General features: G+C 43.3%; 1 protein-coding gene across 4 annotated transcripts; it reads right to left on the reverse strand.

Annotated features, from left to right (window-relative positions):
• Nucleotides 1–739: 739 nt before the first annotated feature.
• On the reverse strand, nt 740–17,476 carry LOC123402848. 4 transcript variants are annotated; one of them, XM_045096809.1, is made up of 19 exons: nt 15,997–17,476; nt 14,486–14,571; nt 14,036–14,404; nt 13,854–13,937; nt 13,333–13,779; nt 12,522–12,588; nt 10,331–10,526; nt 10,094–10,197; nt 9,760–9,969; nt 9,353–9,561; nt 7,714–7,938; nt 7,421–7,645; nt 7,294–7,347; nt 6,986–7,051; nt 6,756–6,893; nt 6,330–6,383; nt 5,725–5,784; nt 1,840–2,208; nt 740–1,766 (listed from the first exon to the last, which is right to left on the reverse strand). In XM_045096809.1, the coding sequence occupies exons 1-19, from the start codon at nt 17,309–17,311 to the stop codon at nt 1,599–1,601; spliced, it is 4,446 nt and encodes a 1,481-aa protein (XP_044952744.1). In that variant the 5' UTR covers nt 17,312–17,476; the 3' UTR covers nt 740–1,598. The 4 variants fall into 4 exon arrangements, with proteins under 4 accessions (XP_044952744.1, XP_044952742.1, XP_044952743.1 ...); XM_045096807.1 differs by having other exon boundaries at nt 7,421–7,642; nt 9,317–9,561; XM_045096808.1 differs by having other exon boundaries at nt 740–1,763; nt 9,317–9,561.
• Between the last annotated feature and the right edge of the window lie 636 nt (nt 17,477–18,112).

Here is an 18,112-nt window from a genome sequence, read left to right on the forward strand (position 1 = left end):
GTAGGAGGGATTGGACGACATTCCATCGGCGGTACGTGCGTGCTCTATAGCTATCTATCTATCTATCTATCCCGGCCGCTTGGCGCTTTGGCGATGAGAGCGACGGAGCCACGGGCTGCAGGCAGCAAGTATTCCTTGCTTCCAAAAGCTTTGCCATTGCCATTGTGTGCGCTTGTAGTCAGAGAAACCAAGTGACACCGTACGTGATTCACCAGCAGGAGATTCGGCAAGGACACGAGGCAGTTGCCCGTTTTTGGAAGCTCGTGAATGAATGGCTTGCTTTTATGCCACAAGCAAACGTCTCAACAGCACACCAAAAGCTTGTTCCTACGAGGGAGAGGTGGCGAAATAAGTGCACAGCACAGATGACATGCTTTGCCTAGTGGTGAAAGCAAGGTCGTTTGTTCCAACCCCAAGACACCGGCTAAAGGGTGAATCACCAGCAGGAACAAACCAAATACTACCACTACGCAACAGGAACAGCGCTTGCAGTGCATCTGCACGCATATAGTATCTGAGACTATGTATCTGACGCAGCAAGGACCCAGAAGCCAAATGCAACAGCAGACAGAAGCCTGGCACTGCTACAAACGGGAAACGACAATTTTGAAGAGACTCCGCGCCAAATCGCCACATCAGCGTTTCTTTAGGAATACATACAAACAACATGATATGCCTGGCTCCAGTGTCCAGGCCCATCACCACTTGGAAACATACAGCAGGCACCAACTGTCAGGGCTCAAGCACAATTAATGGCACCAATTACCATTACAAAACTGAACAGATGTTTTTACATTGCCAGTGGGTGTTGCTTGCAGCACCACCCAACAACATTTGACCCAAACTTTACAAATCTGGACGGCAAGCAGAAAACACCTGTCTCAGACCAAAATATCTGAATCCCAGCACATAACTTGAGAATCTGGCAGACATGTTAACTTCCCCTTTGCTGTTGTCTTGCTTGACACCATAAATCATGTTAATCCTAGATAAATACTCCCTGGTACCAATCAAACGCAAAAAAAGGACCAATTCAACCTTGGCCTGTGCTATACCGGCTCTCACCGTAACTGCCTGCTCAACATTAGTAGCTGGTCCAGTCTATCAGACTGCTTTCACTGTCTCCATTCCTACAAATAACATGAATCAGATCTTGTTAGATATTACCAAATGCGTCCCAGTCACAGGTGGAATGCCATCCCGGAAGTCTTTCCAGGTCCCTTATTTTCTTCTACAGCCAAAACGGAATGGCAATTCTCACTCTCTTTTGCATAACTAAACTATGCATTTGTAAAGGTAGGAATGTACAAGGCAAATTTACAAAATCTGTACTCTAAAAGACAAATCTATATACACAGGTGACAGGCATCTTTGTATAGCCCTGCTAGGTGAATTGCACCTATGTTTCCATTCATCCAAGTCACCCCAGCTCATACCAAACACTCATTCACAACTAGTTTGGTTTGCATCATTCTACAGCTTGATTCCAATTAGTTTGGTAATCCTTGCAGCAAAAGCACAGGCCAGCACCGCTTGATGCTTGTGCTTTTCAGTTGACAACACTAGGCATGCGATTTTTTTGTGGATTTCAGCTATTCCTATCCACCAGGCTCTTGTGGTTCATGGGTCTGTGTATTTCGTTTCCATGGTTTCTCTTTAGAAAGAGAATCACGGGGTACATATGCATATCCCTTTGGAAGGCGTTGGTTCTGTGTGGAAGCTTGATCAGATGTCATAACCAGCTCCTTTTGAAAGGTTTCCGGCTGCTGCAAAATCATGCGTTGTGCGTTAGCTTGGTGCCAGAAATAACTGAACAACTGCAAAGAAAACAGTACAAACCTTATTATCTTTTGTTTTTTGTTTTCCATCTTCCAATTTCTGTAGGGCATTCACTGATCTCTGTGGAAGTCGCTTACCAGCAAGTGGCCCCCTCTCACTCAACTTCCGTTTGAAAGATATCAGTGTCCTTGAGCTATCAGCTGTGTTTCCCTCAGCATCTCTATTATTAAGGGGAAATCTGATGGTATTTTTTCCAGAAACACTGCTATCCACCGTGACATCATCAGATCTTTGCATGGTTCCACTGCATGATTTATTATTAACCGAAGTAGTGGCAGATTCTGAACTAGCTCCAGGTGTTCGGTAGGAGAAAACAACAGTATCCTTGGTTTTGGCGAGTATGTCATGGTCACATAGAACTGTCTCTCTCTGGCAAAACAAGTAACACAGCAAATTAGTTCATTGTAGGCAAATAGGCATATATAGAAAATTATCATTGCAATCTGGTTTCAGCAAAATATTTAAAACTGAAAGGGCCTCTGCTATTATGAACATTTACACAAAACCTAATAGGACAATATGTCAATATGCATTGAAGGCACGGCAGGGGTGAATGTGACTGGACTTCTCCTTTTGCCCAGAAAATACTGATGATATATTTTTTGCAGTTACCAGGCTCCCTGCCTATGCCAAATATTAATCCAATCTGATCAAACTCAATCCAACCAATCCCACTCGGCAGTTCAAAGTTAGATTTTAAAACAAGTACAGATGGAAGGAATGACCTCCCAAATATAGCCCAATCTCGTCGATTTAATTATTCAACCAATCTCAGTGCTTAACAATTGGAGGTCGGATTTTTGAAACAGTAGACGTGGAACAAATGACACATACCCCTCCTCTTGTGTGGCACTGAACCAACCACACACATACACTACAGAACTGAAAGGTATAGTTAGGTAGAAAGGCTGCACACCAATCAAGATCTCATAGGGGGCAGAAGCTGGGTAACGGTGCATATGATATTTCTTTTACAAAAGTTAAGAAGAAAAATATTCAATTCGAGGGAAAGATGAGTTATTTGATTTGGCAAAGGAGAGGTAAGACGGAAGAGAGGGCAGGGGACAAGGCAGAAGGCATTGTGGTGCTGGATGTTAGCATAAGCTTGATTGGTTAGATCAATTTGGAAAGTGTTGGTCAGTCTGGCTTGCATGTTATGGTCTTGGTTTGAGTTAGTTTCTTACGTCAGTTTTGTAGATGGGTTCAAACCGGTCTGGACTTTGCCGTGTACATGAGTCCAGTAAGCACTTGCATTTGTGTTGCCAAGTATTACTAGGAGTTCATGTTGGAGTTAGTACAAACTAGTTTAGGTTTACGGAGTGATCAAGGTAACGTGCGAACAGATTAGGAAGGAAACAATTTTGAGTCCAGTTCGGATTCAATACCGTGTCCGAGTAGGTGTTTGTCCTGGTTGTGCGCATAGTTAAAAAAGGTGTGCCTAGGCTCTAGGCGATAGAAGGGGAGCCTTGGCGCAGCGGTAAAGCTGTTGCCTTGTGACCATGAGCTCACAGGTTGGAGTCCTGTAAAAAGCCTATTGCAGAAATGTAGGGAAAGGCTGCGTACAAAAGATCCAAAGTGGTCGGACCCTTCCACGGACCCTACGCAAGCGGGAGCTACGTGCACTGGGGTGCCTTTTTTAGGCTCTAGGAGATAGCAAAACGCCTAGCGCTTAAGTGTGCGTTTTGGTAAGAAAAGTGCAAGGTGGTGGCAAAATGCACAATTAACACCTAGCGCTTTTTTAAACTTTGGTCGTATGTGAGTATACATAAACACAGCCAACCTATAGTTTTGTAACATGGATTTGTGACAGAAATAATACAAGGAGGTGCCTTTGGCTAAAGTATTTTGTGCCCAAGTGTTTGTGATACTTTGATATGATCGGTCCATGGGGAAAACTAACATTTGGTATCACAGTGACCATGATTAAACCGCGCTTGCAGTGAGGAGACCCCTACTAGTGCCCGGAGCGGCGGTCGTCATTCGGTGGAGCGACAAGGAAGTGAAGGCAGGCAGGCCGTCATCGGAGAGGTGGTGGAAGATTATTAGAGCGAGGCGATGAGTCAAGAACTTGGAGCGAAAGAGACAAAAGAGACAAGGTCCCTGGGAAGATCCAGGTTCATGTTCTTTTTCAGTTTGCTCCTTCTCGGAAGTGACAAATCACGAACCACGAATACGAATTGGAGGAAGAATCCACGCATTGGGCGATTTCGATTCACAAACTCGTATATAACATACTTTCTCACTACGTAGATCATCAACCACTTAAATGATCATGTATTTCTGTACACAGAAGACCCAGACTTGCTAAAAGAAGAAAGGGGCAAACTGTAAAGGGACAACTCTTTTCAGAAATGACAAACTGAAAACCACAAATCCGAATCGCGAACCTAGTGAACTCAGAATCAGGCAACTATGGTTGGAACAGCTGGAGATGAGGAATGAGTCCATGGGCGAAGCAGCAAGCCCCTCTCCGCAGGTAGCTGGAGCACGAGATGAAGCTCCTGCTTAATCTGCTTCTCTCCTGGGTGTATGGGTGTATGCATTCCATGGAGCAGACACCGTCATCAACCACACCTAACAAGCGTGTGGAGGCCCGCGGAGACCATTGCAATGTCCGTGTTGATCAGGCAAGTACCTTGTGTGGTCTAGCAGGCACACTTGGGGATGGCGACCACTTGTGTGGCAATGTCCAACCTTCTCCATAATCTCATATTTTTGGTTCTACTGGTTGGTGCATGAATCTTAATATAATACCAGAGCCAAGAGGTCTTGGGTTCAGGTTCAGCTTTGGCAATTCAAATTTAAAAAATTGCTTGCACTTCTCTATCCATGTTTAGGCCTTATCTACACACTTGCAAGAGAGTGTTGAACTATATGTGGATTGCCTGACCTTCTCCATCAGTTTGGACTTTTGGTTCTATACTGGTTGGTGCATGAAACTTCATGGCGATCAGCGGATGTCGATCCAGTGGTAAGGGTACTGGGGCAGGGGAGGTTAATGGGTGTGGTGCGTGATGCCAGAACAGAAATCTGCGAAGAGGCGAGCCAAAGCAGGGGCAGAAGGCTCCACACTGGTGGCTTCTGTGGGGACAGAAATGAATTTGGCAAATGGATGTACCAGCCGTTGCTGGAAAACCGTTCATGAGATTGGCATCTTGGATGTGGACGTGGTTGCTGTGGCCTGTGGCTGTAGCGGAGGTGGCAGCAGGTGGTGTGGGAACATATTTGGTGGTGACGGCGGAGGTGCATTAGTTGGAGATGGTGGCGGTGCTTTGCTGCAGGGCCGTGAGATCCTTCTTCAGAACAGCGTGGTTTGCCTATCCGTAATCTGATATCGGCCACAGCGAGGTAATTTGGGTGTGGTAAGGCCCGAATACTGGAGATAGGGAACTCATCCTCAATAATCCGGTAACAGGTCAATGATGTGGGTTCCTAACATCGACGAAAGGCTCCGAGGCCCAGAGAAGTTTTGTTTATTTCATTGCTTGATACGACGAGTTGCACAATGGATCTTCGTATAGGTGTGACTCAGCTTGTCCCACAAGAAATAAACTCTAAATCGATCTTGTATAACCTGATAACCTTCTGTGATTCCTAATTGCTGATGACCGATAAAGACATCTGCTAAGCATGGCTCGATTACCTCTTTAGCCCATAACACTACCATTCTGTAAATTCCGAAACAACACCATCATGAAGTAAATCGAAGAAAACACCAGACTGAAATGGCATATGCTGTTTCATAGGTTAATATTCAAATATTACTTCCATCTATTCTTGCAAGGAAAAAGGAAAGTGACTGATACAAAAAAATAGATGTAGCTTCAAGATGTACTTCAGTTTTCAAGGCACCACAGGAGAAGTACAATTGACGGCCAGACATACCTTCACCTTCTCTCTCTTGATTACCCTCTCACACAAGAGGCGGAACTTCTCCAACTCAACCTGCAAATAATATAATAATGCCTCAAGTAGTCAAAGACAATCTCTAGAAATGTCTTGTATCATAAACATATATGCCTGGCAAGCAAGGCTAGTGCAACAATCTGAAAGAACCATGTAGAACACAAAAAAGGTGGTTAGCTACGAGCATCTAGTGTGCACCACCATAACTTGAGCTAGCAGGTGCATCTCACCACTTAATAAGTTAATATGTACTCAGTTATCTTTCAGCAGCACTCCGTGATAAGAGATAAAAATGAAAATGGTGGGTGCATGGTGCTTCCATGCTCAACATGAAGCACCAACTGCTACTAGTACTAGTAAGGTTGATTGTTCAGATTATCAGTGATTACTAAGATCAAAACAAGAATCTAGTTACTGCATCCAGCTCACTAATATGATGTTAGGAAGTTATGCCAAGCAACAATCAACGCACAATAAAATCCTTTCCAAAAGAAGCTTCTGTTTGATACCTAATTATTGATAGGTTCAGTGTTCATCCAAATTTACTTGACAGCCAATAATATGTAACAGGCATTATTACTTACCCTCGTCCTTTTCAAGCTATTGACTTCCTCGGGCCAGTACTTCCAGGCATCAGTCTGCGTGAATTTTGAAGAGCAAAATAAGATACTGAAGATAACTGTACCAAGCACAGGAAAAACTAACAAATATGCCCCCCTTGATCCATGCCGGCCAGGAAAAATATGCATCAATAAATCAAAGAATATGCTGCAAATTGGATCTGTAATTATACTAACCCTTGCCAGTGCACATTATTTTACCTCATTATGGTAAAAATCTAACTCTATATTTAAGCTATCAATTTGCTATACATGTGCGGCAGGGAACCAAGTTCACTTACTGTTATAGTAGCACATTTATTTGCAGGATAGAAGGTGAATAGTTAGCTTGTTTGTAGGGACAAATGAAAGAAACCCATTGCTCCAAAATAGTCTTGATGCTGCACTTACCTCTTTCTGCTCACTGCTGTGTTTGCCACAGTATGCCTTGTGTTGCAACAGAGTCCCAGATCCTTTAGTGTTCATGTAGAACCCAGCATCCCTAGCACAAGAAGGATGAAAAGTGGTGTGGCAATCCTCACTGTTGCACTGCATAATAGGGAGAGAAACTTGTCAAAACTCTTAAGTATGTGATCTATTCATGCTCTAACTTACATAAGCAGGGACAGCTGATTATTTACCTTGAGACACACACCAACCTTGCTGGTGCAGACACAACAAGTATCTTTCTCCTTTACAAGGGTTTCCTGATAGATATACCATTAAGTAGCTAAATATTAAAATGATGTAGCATAACAAGAGATGATAACATTAACGAATAACAACAGCTTCTAATAACTATATGGACAGTAAAATCAAAGAGGTGTTATATTTATTCCTGAAAATGAACACATTTTGATTATATGGGCAACAAAATTAACAGAGGAGGTCCATCTATTCCTGTAAAGGTAAGCTAGAAAAAACTGCAATGCTGGACAGAGAAGAGTACCACTCCGCTCACTGGATCATCTTGTCCTCTCATGTACTTCGTCTCCAACAACCACTAGGAAAATATTAGAAAAAAAAATTAGAACTCAACCTCATATGAAAACAGAAGGTGACAATAATTTAAGTACCTCAGCACAGAAGGCATGAGTCCACTGCCCATCTATAGTCTTTCTAAAAGCACCAGATGTTCCATGGCAAAGAACACATCGCACCAGAGATAATTTTGTGTCATTGCTGTCAGATTGATCACTAAAGCTAGCAGCTTCTGGTGAAATATCTTCACAAAGTTCACATTTCCAGCGGCCAATGCATATCTCTAGATATTTATAGCAATCTATGTGGACAGCAGCCTGCTGAACAGGTCAAAGTTAATATAACACAATGGAGCATAATACCTCAAAATCAATAGAATCCAAAGCACCTTGCATCCGGAGCAGACAGATATTCGGTTCAACACAGTTTCACCCCGCAAGCATACATCACAGTAGAGTGCATTTTCTTTTGAGTAAATTGGCATATGAAAAATGCCGAAGTTAGTAACTGGTGAAACTTTGCTGTTGGATGGCTTTGACGAATCCTTGGGCCGTGGTAATGAAGGAGTCCGCTGGGCAACTCTTGAAGATCCAGCACCAAATTTTGGAGGACTCTACAAGTGCACAAGAGATAAGATACATAGGCTCTCAAAAATATTGAGAGTAGTCCATATTACCCCCCTAAATTTGTGTTGAAGTTTGGATTACAACCCTCAATTTAAATACCGTTCAAAATACAACCCCCAACTATGAAAACCGTTTAGATTACAACCCTATCCTGCTTGAGGTGGTTTTGTTCTCCGGTTTTGTCTTCCGTGGTGCGACATCAGCGTTTCCACGTCACTAAACTCTCTCCTTAAAAAGAACTCGCTACTTCTCTCTTCCCTCTCGTCCTGCGAAAGAAGCCACCTGCTGGGCGCTGCGGTCGTCATCATTGGTGACAGCCACAACGGCGTCGAAGAGAAGCTCCACCCCCTGCCCAACTCTTGTTTTTCCTCTCTGTCCCAATCCCCTTCCTACTTTTTCTTCTCTTCCTGAGCGAATAGGACTGAGCCGCCACCCACGCCTCTCACCAGTGTGTGTGTGTGTCGCATCTTACTGAGCCCCTCACCATGGGAGAAATAGCAGAGTTAATCCTATGCTGGAACCGGTAGCCAGCCAGTGCACGTCTGGCGGCAGACCAAATACAACTAGAAGCATGAACAGCAAAAAGAAGGAGAACTGGAAAAGGAAAGTGAAAAAACAATCTGTATGCTTCCATTGTACAAGAAAAGCACAAGAGGAAGTGAAAGAAAGAATTTGGAGAAATCGGGAGGGAGGAATCAAATCAAATGACTTTGTAGCAAGCTCATGGGCATCGCTACGAAACATCGCAGGTCTGGCATTCCATCAAATAGCTGCAGTGCAGCTTGATCAACATGTATCTTTTTTCCCCAAGCTCATGTATGATCCAATGACGAAGCCAGATCTCACAGCATCAAAGTACTGGAAAGATTCAAAAAACAGAACGATCTGGACACTAGACAGGATCACCAAAGTGCTCACAAATCACCATGATAGTTCAGGACGCGAGGCCACCGGGTGGATTGAGACTCCATCTCTGGAACTGTGAGATGTGGCTTCCTCGAGTTGGCCATTGGGTAGCCGTACGCGTTCTAACACCGTCGGAACTCGTACGAAATTAGCAGCCTCACGCACACCGCCCGAATCAAGGGGCCGAGATCTGACAGTTGCTCCACATGGGAGACAAACAAAAGGGATGCAGTGGGAACAAGAGAGAGGAAGCTGACATGGGCATGTTGACCTGGCAATACTAGGGTCAAAACCGCCTCAAACTGGGAAGGGTTGTAAACTGAACTGTTTTAAGAGTTTAAGAGTGTATTTTGAACGGCATTAAAACTGAGGGTTGTAATCTGAACTCCAACAAATGTTTAGGGGGGTAATATGGACTTCTCTCAAAAAGAACATCTAAAAAAAAGTACAGCAAAAAACCTCTTGAGGGACTACATCAGTTGCATCTTTTCTCACAGTGGAGTTACGTGAGGAGGCTGCGACAGCAGCTGCAGCTTCTGCTAGTACAGCCTGGGCTTCTTTATGTCTCTTCTCTTTCCTGCCACGTTTCTTAGCTTCTCTAACGTCACGAAGAAACTGATTGACACGGATGAAGTCCCATTTTCTTTTACTGAAAACATCCAACTCGCAAGAAAGATTCTGGACAACCTTTACTATTAAATCTTCTGCAAGATTCAAGTGTATACTGATTCAGAAAAATGAAGAAACGGCAGCTTCATTATATTAGGGCTGACAGTGTTGACACAATAAGGCCATTGACGTAAAATGAGCAACAAAGGAATCAACAAGGTTTTATTATTCTGGAAAAAACGCCACCAGAAAAGTAACAGATACAAATAATATATTAACAGAAGAAATCTCACCGTATCTGTGCTTCAGAACCATAGCATTGTCAAGCAGCCTAGCTTGTAAGAACAACATTTCTGCTTCTACTTCATCATCAGGCGAATGATCAAGGATTCCCAGAGCTTTTGCCTTAGAAAGTTGATCTGTCACGTCAATTCCTGTTGTTTCTGTAAGTTCTACTGAGGAATCCTCAGGCCTTTTCTCATCGGAAGAGCATAATTGCTCTTCTAATAATATTCGACCAAGGAAAAATAGATTCAGTTAGAGCATTGAAAGTAAAATATCATTAAAATATTAAGATGCCAAAAATATAGAGAAAATATTTATTTAGAGAAGGTACTAAGAATTTACCAGGATGATACTGTGTCTGTTTGTTCTGCTTAACAGCATGGTTCCATAGATGAGCAATCTTTGTCTTGATAAATGGATGAATGTAAGAATGCGAATCATCAAAGCTGCATGAAGCAAAATAGGGTTCAACAACCTGAGCAAAATAGGAGGAACGAAGTGGTTTCAAAGTAAAGAAAGAAGATGGTTAGAAGAAACCACAGCAGAATACGTCAATACACAATTAGTTGGGTTATTTACTTGAAGAAAGGCTGTCCATGAACGTGATCCATATTACAATCATGATGATTGCATATGCCATTTTCAACTGAATCTGACCCATGTTTAGCATTATCACCCCAAGAAGTGGTTTTATCCAATGAAGATACACATTCCTCCACTTCCGAGCTAAGTTCAGCGTCTGTCAAGTTGTTACTTTTCCTTCCAAGTGATGTACCTGTTCATAACATATTGTAAAAACTAGAACGATACCACACAATTACGTGAATAATTATGTAAATAATTTGTGAAATGCTGTAGAACATATATTTAAAAAGAAAATACTGTAATGCGTATATAAACAGTCCTTTCTGCGTGAATAAGAGTTAACTTTCACATCTAGGTCAGGAACATTTTGTTTATGCCATTCTAGCTTTTGCAATTTTCCTTATGCCACTCTAGATTTTGACATTTCATTTTTGCCACTCTTAGCTTTTGACAATTATCACAATTGCCATTTTGTGGTATAAACAAAATTTTCAGAGTGGCAATTGTGATACATTGTCCAAATCTAAGAGTGCCAAAAGCGAAATAAAATTATTTTGCTTTTGCCACAGAATGGCAATTGTGATAATTGTCAAAAGCTAAGGGTGGCAAAAGTGAAATGTCAAAATCTAGAGTGGCATAAGGAAAATTGGTAAAAACTAGAGTGGCAGAAACAAAACAAAAATCCATAAAATAAGCAATGCTTTGAGAACTTCCATACGGAAATCCTGTTTGTGAAAGGGATTTCTATATTGATTTGAGGATTTCTATACCTTCTCCCTGTATGTTTCATTTCACCCGTATTTATTATGTTCCATGTATCAGATCAGTTGGACCCATAAAAGGAAATAAAATACCACTTAGAAGTAGGAAGAAAGATGAAGCTTTACAAGTTACAACTAAAACTTCCAACTCACCTAAATTTTACAGGAGCTAGCTTACAATGGTACAATTTCAAATTCAGCAATATCACCGCATTTAACATGCAATGCCTTCAATTTCACCTATTTTTGTTATGCAGCACTTTGAGACCGCAAAAGAAATGAAATCATTAAATTAATCTTGCAAATGACTAGCTATGACTTTAACTGAAAGATTTAATTAAAATACAAAGTGTTGCTCATTTGTTATCACAACGGCTTCACAAAGTAATCACTGTTTTCAAAAGGTATTTACTTGGTCACCAGGTCCAGTTTTTAGGCAACAGGTGCCTCCATCCATTAGAGTTTTCTGACAGGAATGGATGCAAGGTGTGGGTCCTAGTTTAGAGGCAGATTACGTCTAAAGACTGGGTGCTCTTATAAGACTGGGTCCTAGTTTAGAGGAATGGATGCAAGTAGTTGAAAGTTTCTTTTTTGGGGTCATAACAGTGAAATCTTACTAGAATGGAAAACACTACTAAATAATTCAGCACAGAATAACAAACTCAAACTGGCCCTAGAATGAGTTGATCTAGCTAGTAAAGCACACTGTGCCTCACAAAGAGAACATTTACCAAAACGTTATTAACGAAAGGTTTCTTGCATGGTAGTAACGATGGGGAAGAACTGGTCTTCTCCAATACAAGAAAAAATTAAGAAGACACCAGCAATATCCTTCAAACGCTCACAATCGATAAATGTAGAACAGCACTGTCACGACCATTGCATTGCATTGCATCATTGCAAGGAATAATAAAGGTGAACTTGTAAGTTGTAACCCAGTTCCACTTACGAGTGGAGATATCTAATATAATTCAAAATTATAACAAAAAGTAATATGAGTAATGCATACTTGAAATTTGCAACCAATGAAACACTTCAACACAGAAAATAAGGATCCCCATGCAAGCTTGGAAAATTCACAAAGTTTGCAGCCACTTCCTTATAATAGAAGCAGACAAACTGAAACAAAGAGCATTTAGAGCTTGTGCAGCACTAAGTGAAGTTCTTTTCAGGCTGCCTCTCAGACTGGGTCACACCGTATATAAGACATCTAACTGGTAATCTTTGTTGAAATGTTTGTTTTGCTTTGTCTAATTTGGTTTCGTGAATGAACAATTTAACCAAAAGAAAACTCACATTCAGTGGCTAATAGAGAAGAGAACAGAAGGATAAAACAGCAAGCAGCTAAAATGCTCTCTAGAGCCTAGAGGTCATGCGAAAGGCAGTGATAACTCTGGAGTACTGGTCGAACAAAAGATTTTTACCTTGAAGTTTATTTGGTATCTCCATGGAAGTATCAAATACTTTATTGCCAGAGATGTTGTTCGATATCTGTCACAAGGATGGGAATCAAAACTGCATCCAAATTTAAAGTACATTTCCTTAAGACCGTAAATAATGACAGCACAGCCTACTAAGCAAAGGTAACCTGGAGGTCACAACCTAACCAGAATAGGGAGACACAAACGATGATGACAGAACTGAATCTAAATGCCACCGGTTAGCTATCATCTCAGTTGAACTTTTTGAGGTAAAGATTAAGAAGACACCTCAAAAACGAACGCTCAGCAGGAAGAGACAAGAAAGCTGAAGATTCCATTCACTTACTAATGAGTGGCGGAAGTGTGGGGAGTCTGTTACATTAAGGGGCAATCCATTTGTGAACGCTAACAGAAAACTCATCTACCATTTAGCACGGAATAGGTCCTGCAATCCTACATAATTAGTGTTCACCGCAAACAGCATACACACATATCACCTTGGCCACTTGGCCTTGTGGAACTTAAAAGAAATACCATCAGAGCAACTAAGGATATCCTCCCCTCAAAGGAACACAACAGATAAAATTTCCCTTATTTCCATTTTATACTTTTTCCAACACCCTAAAGCTCGCAGGAAAGCAGATATGGGTGCAGAAACATTGTCAATGAAGGTGTATGCTCACTTGGCCCTTTATGCAGGAAAATAAATCAAAGAAAACTATCGTCTACACACTGATATTTCATGCTTCGCACCAGTTCAGAAACAAGAAACAAACAAAGCTTCACAGAATACTCAATAGTATGTTTTTCTTACCAATTTTTTGTCCACTTCCTTTGAAGTATCCTTGCCTCCAACTAGGGACAAATTTCCAGTGTATTCTTTTGCAAGATCTTCAGCAAGAAAATACTCATGATCAGGACTTCCTTTAACCACGTTCTTTTTTCCATTTTCCAAAGTAGTTCCAGTTGCACGTATTGCCTTCTCTTCTTCAAGAATCTTGTTGTTATCTTTAGATCTTGGTGATGAGGGTTTTGGTACAGCAGAATCTGACATCTCAAATGTAGCTCCTTTGTCCTCTGGGACTAATGAACTCTTCACATTCACACTATCTGTACTGTCAGACCCATCTAGTTTGTTATCTTGCACCACCTCTGAGCTCCCTTTAAGAGTGATTGCTTGAACAGCTAGTATATGTGCAGATTTTTGAAGCCACTTGATGATTTTCAACTTCAACCCATGGGAAAAGGTCGTAGTTTCACCCTGAGAATGAGAGAATTAGCAAAATAGCTTGGAAATAAATTTGTAATACTAGGCATAAGCTACATCGAAAGTACCACGAGAGCAGCTTCCAAGGATGCTGGAGAAATACCCACTTCGGATGCTATATCACTCACGCTAACATTCCCTCTGTCGATTAACTGCAAATACAGTAGGCATGAAAAAAAATTGGCAAAGGCTCAGCAGTACATGCCTAAGTAATGATTGGATTCCGAATCAGGAGCAGTTAGCCGGTTACCTTTTTAAGCACCATAGCAATATCACCAGAGTTTCTCATAAGATTCTCACCAGCTGAGAGATGATCAGTATCAATTTCCATATTTCGAGTTGCTTGAGTATTTAAATTTCTAACTTTATAGGGCAAAGCACCATGCTCCATCGTCTCTACTTTGATAAGGTTATCAGGGTTAAAGCTAATGGTTTCATGGTTCAAGGATCTGTCCTTTTTCTTGCGTGTGAATCTCAGTTTTGGTATCTTTCCACTGCCGAGATTTGCATCGTTCAGCCTCACTTCTGTAGGTTTCTGCTCAGATGCATTATTACCTTTCTCTACAGAGTTCGCATATCCAACTGAAGAATGCTTTGAGCAAAACGCTCTCAGCTCAACCTGCAGAACAAACAAACATGAAAAATGAACTGCAGCAATCTACATGAGGTTGTGGCAGCTGCCAGAAGATAATGATCTCACATTAGGAAGTCCAGATTTTCCCCATATCTCCATTTGGTGCTTGGACTCTCGTGCACATATAGGATGAAAGGCTGTCCGGCATGCCCCTGAACCACATGGAGCTTACCATTAACAACATGCAAAAGTGGGTAAAACTCTGCACGACTGGATAGTAACCAAAAACTAATAATTCTTTAGCATGGCTATATATATCATAGATGGCACTAATTATAAATGGCACAAAAATTGAGGGAATAACAAAGATAACTCACACAGAACATGGTTCTTTTCATATAATGTATCACATATGAACAGCTTTTAGGGCACATATTTAGGACATAATTCAATGCTTACTCTATTTTGAGCAGCCATTTTACAAAAATAGCATATATCAAAAAGAGATCAGGGCATTGCGATATCTAAGAGAATATTTCAGCCATCAGAAAATAACACACAAAACATTGTTGGTTAATTGGGCAAGCAAGTCAATCAACACGAGACAATAACAGCATCATAATGAAATAAGTGTCAATCACATAGCCAATCAATCAACGTAAAACAAGATTCCTTCATGTGGCCATGAGAAAATAACAGAGAACATCTTTGTTTACTTAGACAAGCAAGTCAATTAACACAAGACAATACCAAAGTACCACAGGAAACCACTTAAGTCAAGGAAAACCTTACTAAGAGGCTGCATCCACTCGAGCACTACAAGTGCTGAAAGTGATGCTGGCTTTTTGAAAAGTAGCACCCGGGTGAAAACAATATTTCACGGGAAAAATAGCAGTCACGCATAATGCACCATTTTAGATGGATGATGAAGGTGGCACCCTGTCCTAATGGTCTTATTACAAAATATTACTACAGCAGTTTCTCACTCCACATAGGAGAAAGGATAGCAATACACGGAAGAGATACAAGCCAAATCAAGTATCACGAGGCCTATTGCTAGATCACTATTCTATAAAGCATTTTAATGCCCCTGCCTGGTACAGCAGAATACGGATTATTATGCTTGACTGCAAATAGCATTCTACACCTAATTTTAAAAAATTACCTTGTCAGGCACGGGTGAAAGTATTGCATACCTTTTTGTTTGAATAGGAGGACAAAATTTGTTGAATATATTGCATTGCAGAAGTAACATGTGGAGTTGAAAAACCGAATAAATGCATGTTGTCAAGTACTCCCTCCATTCCAAAATACTTGTCATGGTTTTAGTTAAACAGAGGGGGTATCAAATAAGGAAAAACTAGATACCAAAACTGACGTAGCTTGTGTCATACCATTCAAAAAAAGTGGGCTTGTGGCATACAGTACGCTTCAAAAAAAGGGAAGGAAGAACTACCTATTTGGATTTGTAAATTGTACAGGAAGTTGATAGTATCGCTGAATATAATGATATAACACAAGACTGCAGTTCTCAAGCAATATTCTGCAGAACATATGGTCTCATAACCTTACGAATTATATGTAGTCAATCAAAGCTCAAAATGTGATAATGGAAACAAGGAGTAAAAAGTACATACCATGGCTGCATCGAACGCATGCACCATGCTTAACCTTGCAAATGTTACACACCAGTTTCCTCTGATTCTCTTGCACCCATCCGACATTGGTAATAGGCTCCATTGAGTCCATGTCCTCCACAAGAGCCTCTGGCCTCCAAAGAGTACAAAACAGGTGTGCGAATTTTAGGTTGCCTCCATCCGCAGCTCGACTAGGTTCCCCTATTACAGGTTTTAGGGCCCCTTTCTCCTTTGGGCATAGCAAACAAGGCATTGAAAGGGTTGCATCTTTCTTCAGTGAGCACCCTGTGGACTCCACATACCTGCACCAAGTGCACAACCACAGGCCATCTGGCACAAGATGCAAACCATAGCACCACTGGTGCACGGAAACCTTACAGTTGTTACAGCAAAGCATCCTATTGGACGCCACGTCAGTCTCTCCCAAACAGCAAACGTCGCACATTGTCCCAGCCTGAGCTCCCGAGCGTGGAAGCAGCACAAGCTGCTCTAACCCAGCATCCACGCCTATGAGCTTCCTCTTCTTGTTTGGCCTCTCAGAAGTGAGCACAACTCGCTGCCTTGCTCCTAGCAGCCAATTGAGCGATGTGCCTGCCTCCCCTGTGCATGACGGCGACGCGGTGCCGCCGCTGCTGCTGCCTTGCTCCACTTCCATTGGCCACTCCCGCTTGACAACAGCATCGTGTAAGCGCTGCTCGATGCTCTGCTCGCCGCGCTCTCCGGTGGTGAGCAGCTGCTGCACGACCACATCATGTATGCCCTGCTCGGCACTCAAGTTGCTGACATAATCCACGCTCTGCCCGCTGCGCTCCTTGTTGCTGACGACCTCTTCGCCGCCCACGCCCAGGTAGGAGCTGGTCTCGGCCACGGCGACGTCGAACGTCTCGCCCTGGCTCAGCAACTCCCCGGCGGTGCCGAGGAAAGGGATGGCGAGGCACGGGTCGAGCCCCCCGTGGCCGAAGGGGGGCTTGGGGGCCAACATTTCGACGTCGCCCATGGTGACCGGCCGGAAATAGGCCTCGAAGTGGTCCCAGGCGCCCTTCTTCCCGGAGGAGGGCGCGGCGTTGAGCTGCGGGGGGCGCTCCTCGGCGGCCGCGTCGGGGAGCTCGAGCTTCTTGTGCTTCTTGCGGCGGTCGCTGGGGCCCGACCAGCTGACGAGGCGCGCGGGCAGGGTGGGCGCCCTGGACGCCGTCTCCTCGCCCTCGAACGGGGTCCGCAGGGACAGCGCCTTCCTGGCCTGCTCGAAGGGGTCGACGCCGCCGAGGGCCGGGCCCTCCGGCGAGCCCTCGGCGCCGGCCATGCCCCGGGCGGTCATGCGGGGGAGGGGCGCATCGCCGGGGGAGGGGGCCTCCGGCGGGGCGGGGCTAGGGTTAGGGTTTCGTTCCGAGCGAGCGAGCGAGCGAGCGACCGGGGCGAGCTCTGCTCAGTTTCCCGACCGCGCCTTCGATTTCTCTCTCCGGCCCGGTTTTTTCGGTATGGGGTTCGGATCCGATGGGAGGGAGGGAGGGAGGGAGGAGGGGGGTGGGGGTGGGGGTGGGGGTGGGGGCTAGCTGGCTTGGCCTTGGCTAGGGAGGGGAGGGGAGGGGCGTAGTAGGCGTGCGTGGCCGCGCCGGGACACGGGGTCGGTTGTGTATAGACCCAAATCGCGGGCTGGATGCGCGTCGCAAACGGTAAGCTTTACAGCCCCCGGGCTGGCGTACGTTCGGGGGGGAGTGCAAACGGGACGGAAAACGGGGAAACGTGTCCGCTCCTACTGGCAACCACATTTGGAGGGCTTCCATCTCCGGCGATTCGACGGTGCGGGATGTTATTGTCACAGCACGAGATATGCACCGACAACTAATGTTATTGTCTATCTCAAAAAAAAAAAACTAATGTTATTGTCCCGTCAAAAAAAAAACTAATGTTATTGATTATTTTTGCGGGCGATATACACCCTCGGCTCCGATCTGATTTTACCGGATAATTGCCCTTGCGTCGCAGCGGGACGTAAATATTTCATTGACATTACGGGTGTTTGATATGCATTTGTCGGACTTCCAAAGGAAAAGTTGAGTTTGGTAAGCATTTATTGACTTGCCAAGGAAACCATTAGAATTATCTTTGGTAATAAGCA

This window comes from Hordeum vulgare, chromosome 6H, assembly GCF_904849725.1.
Source record: "Hordeum vulgare subsp. vulgare chromosome 6H, MorexV3_pseudomolecules_assembly, whole genome shotgun sequence".
NCBI classification, from domain to species: domain Eukaryota; kingdom Viridiplantae; phylum Streptophyta; class Magnoliopsida; order Poales; family Poaceae; genus Hordeum; species Hordeum vulgare.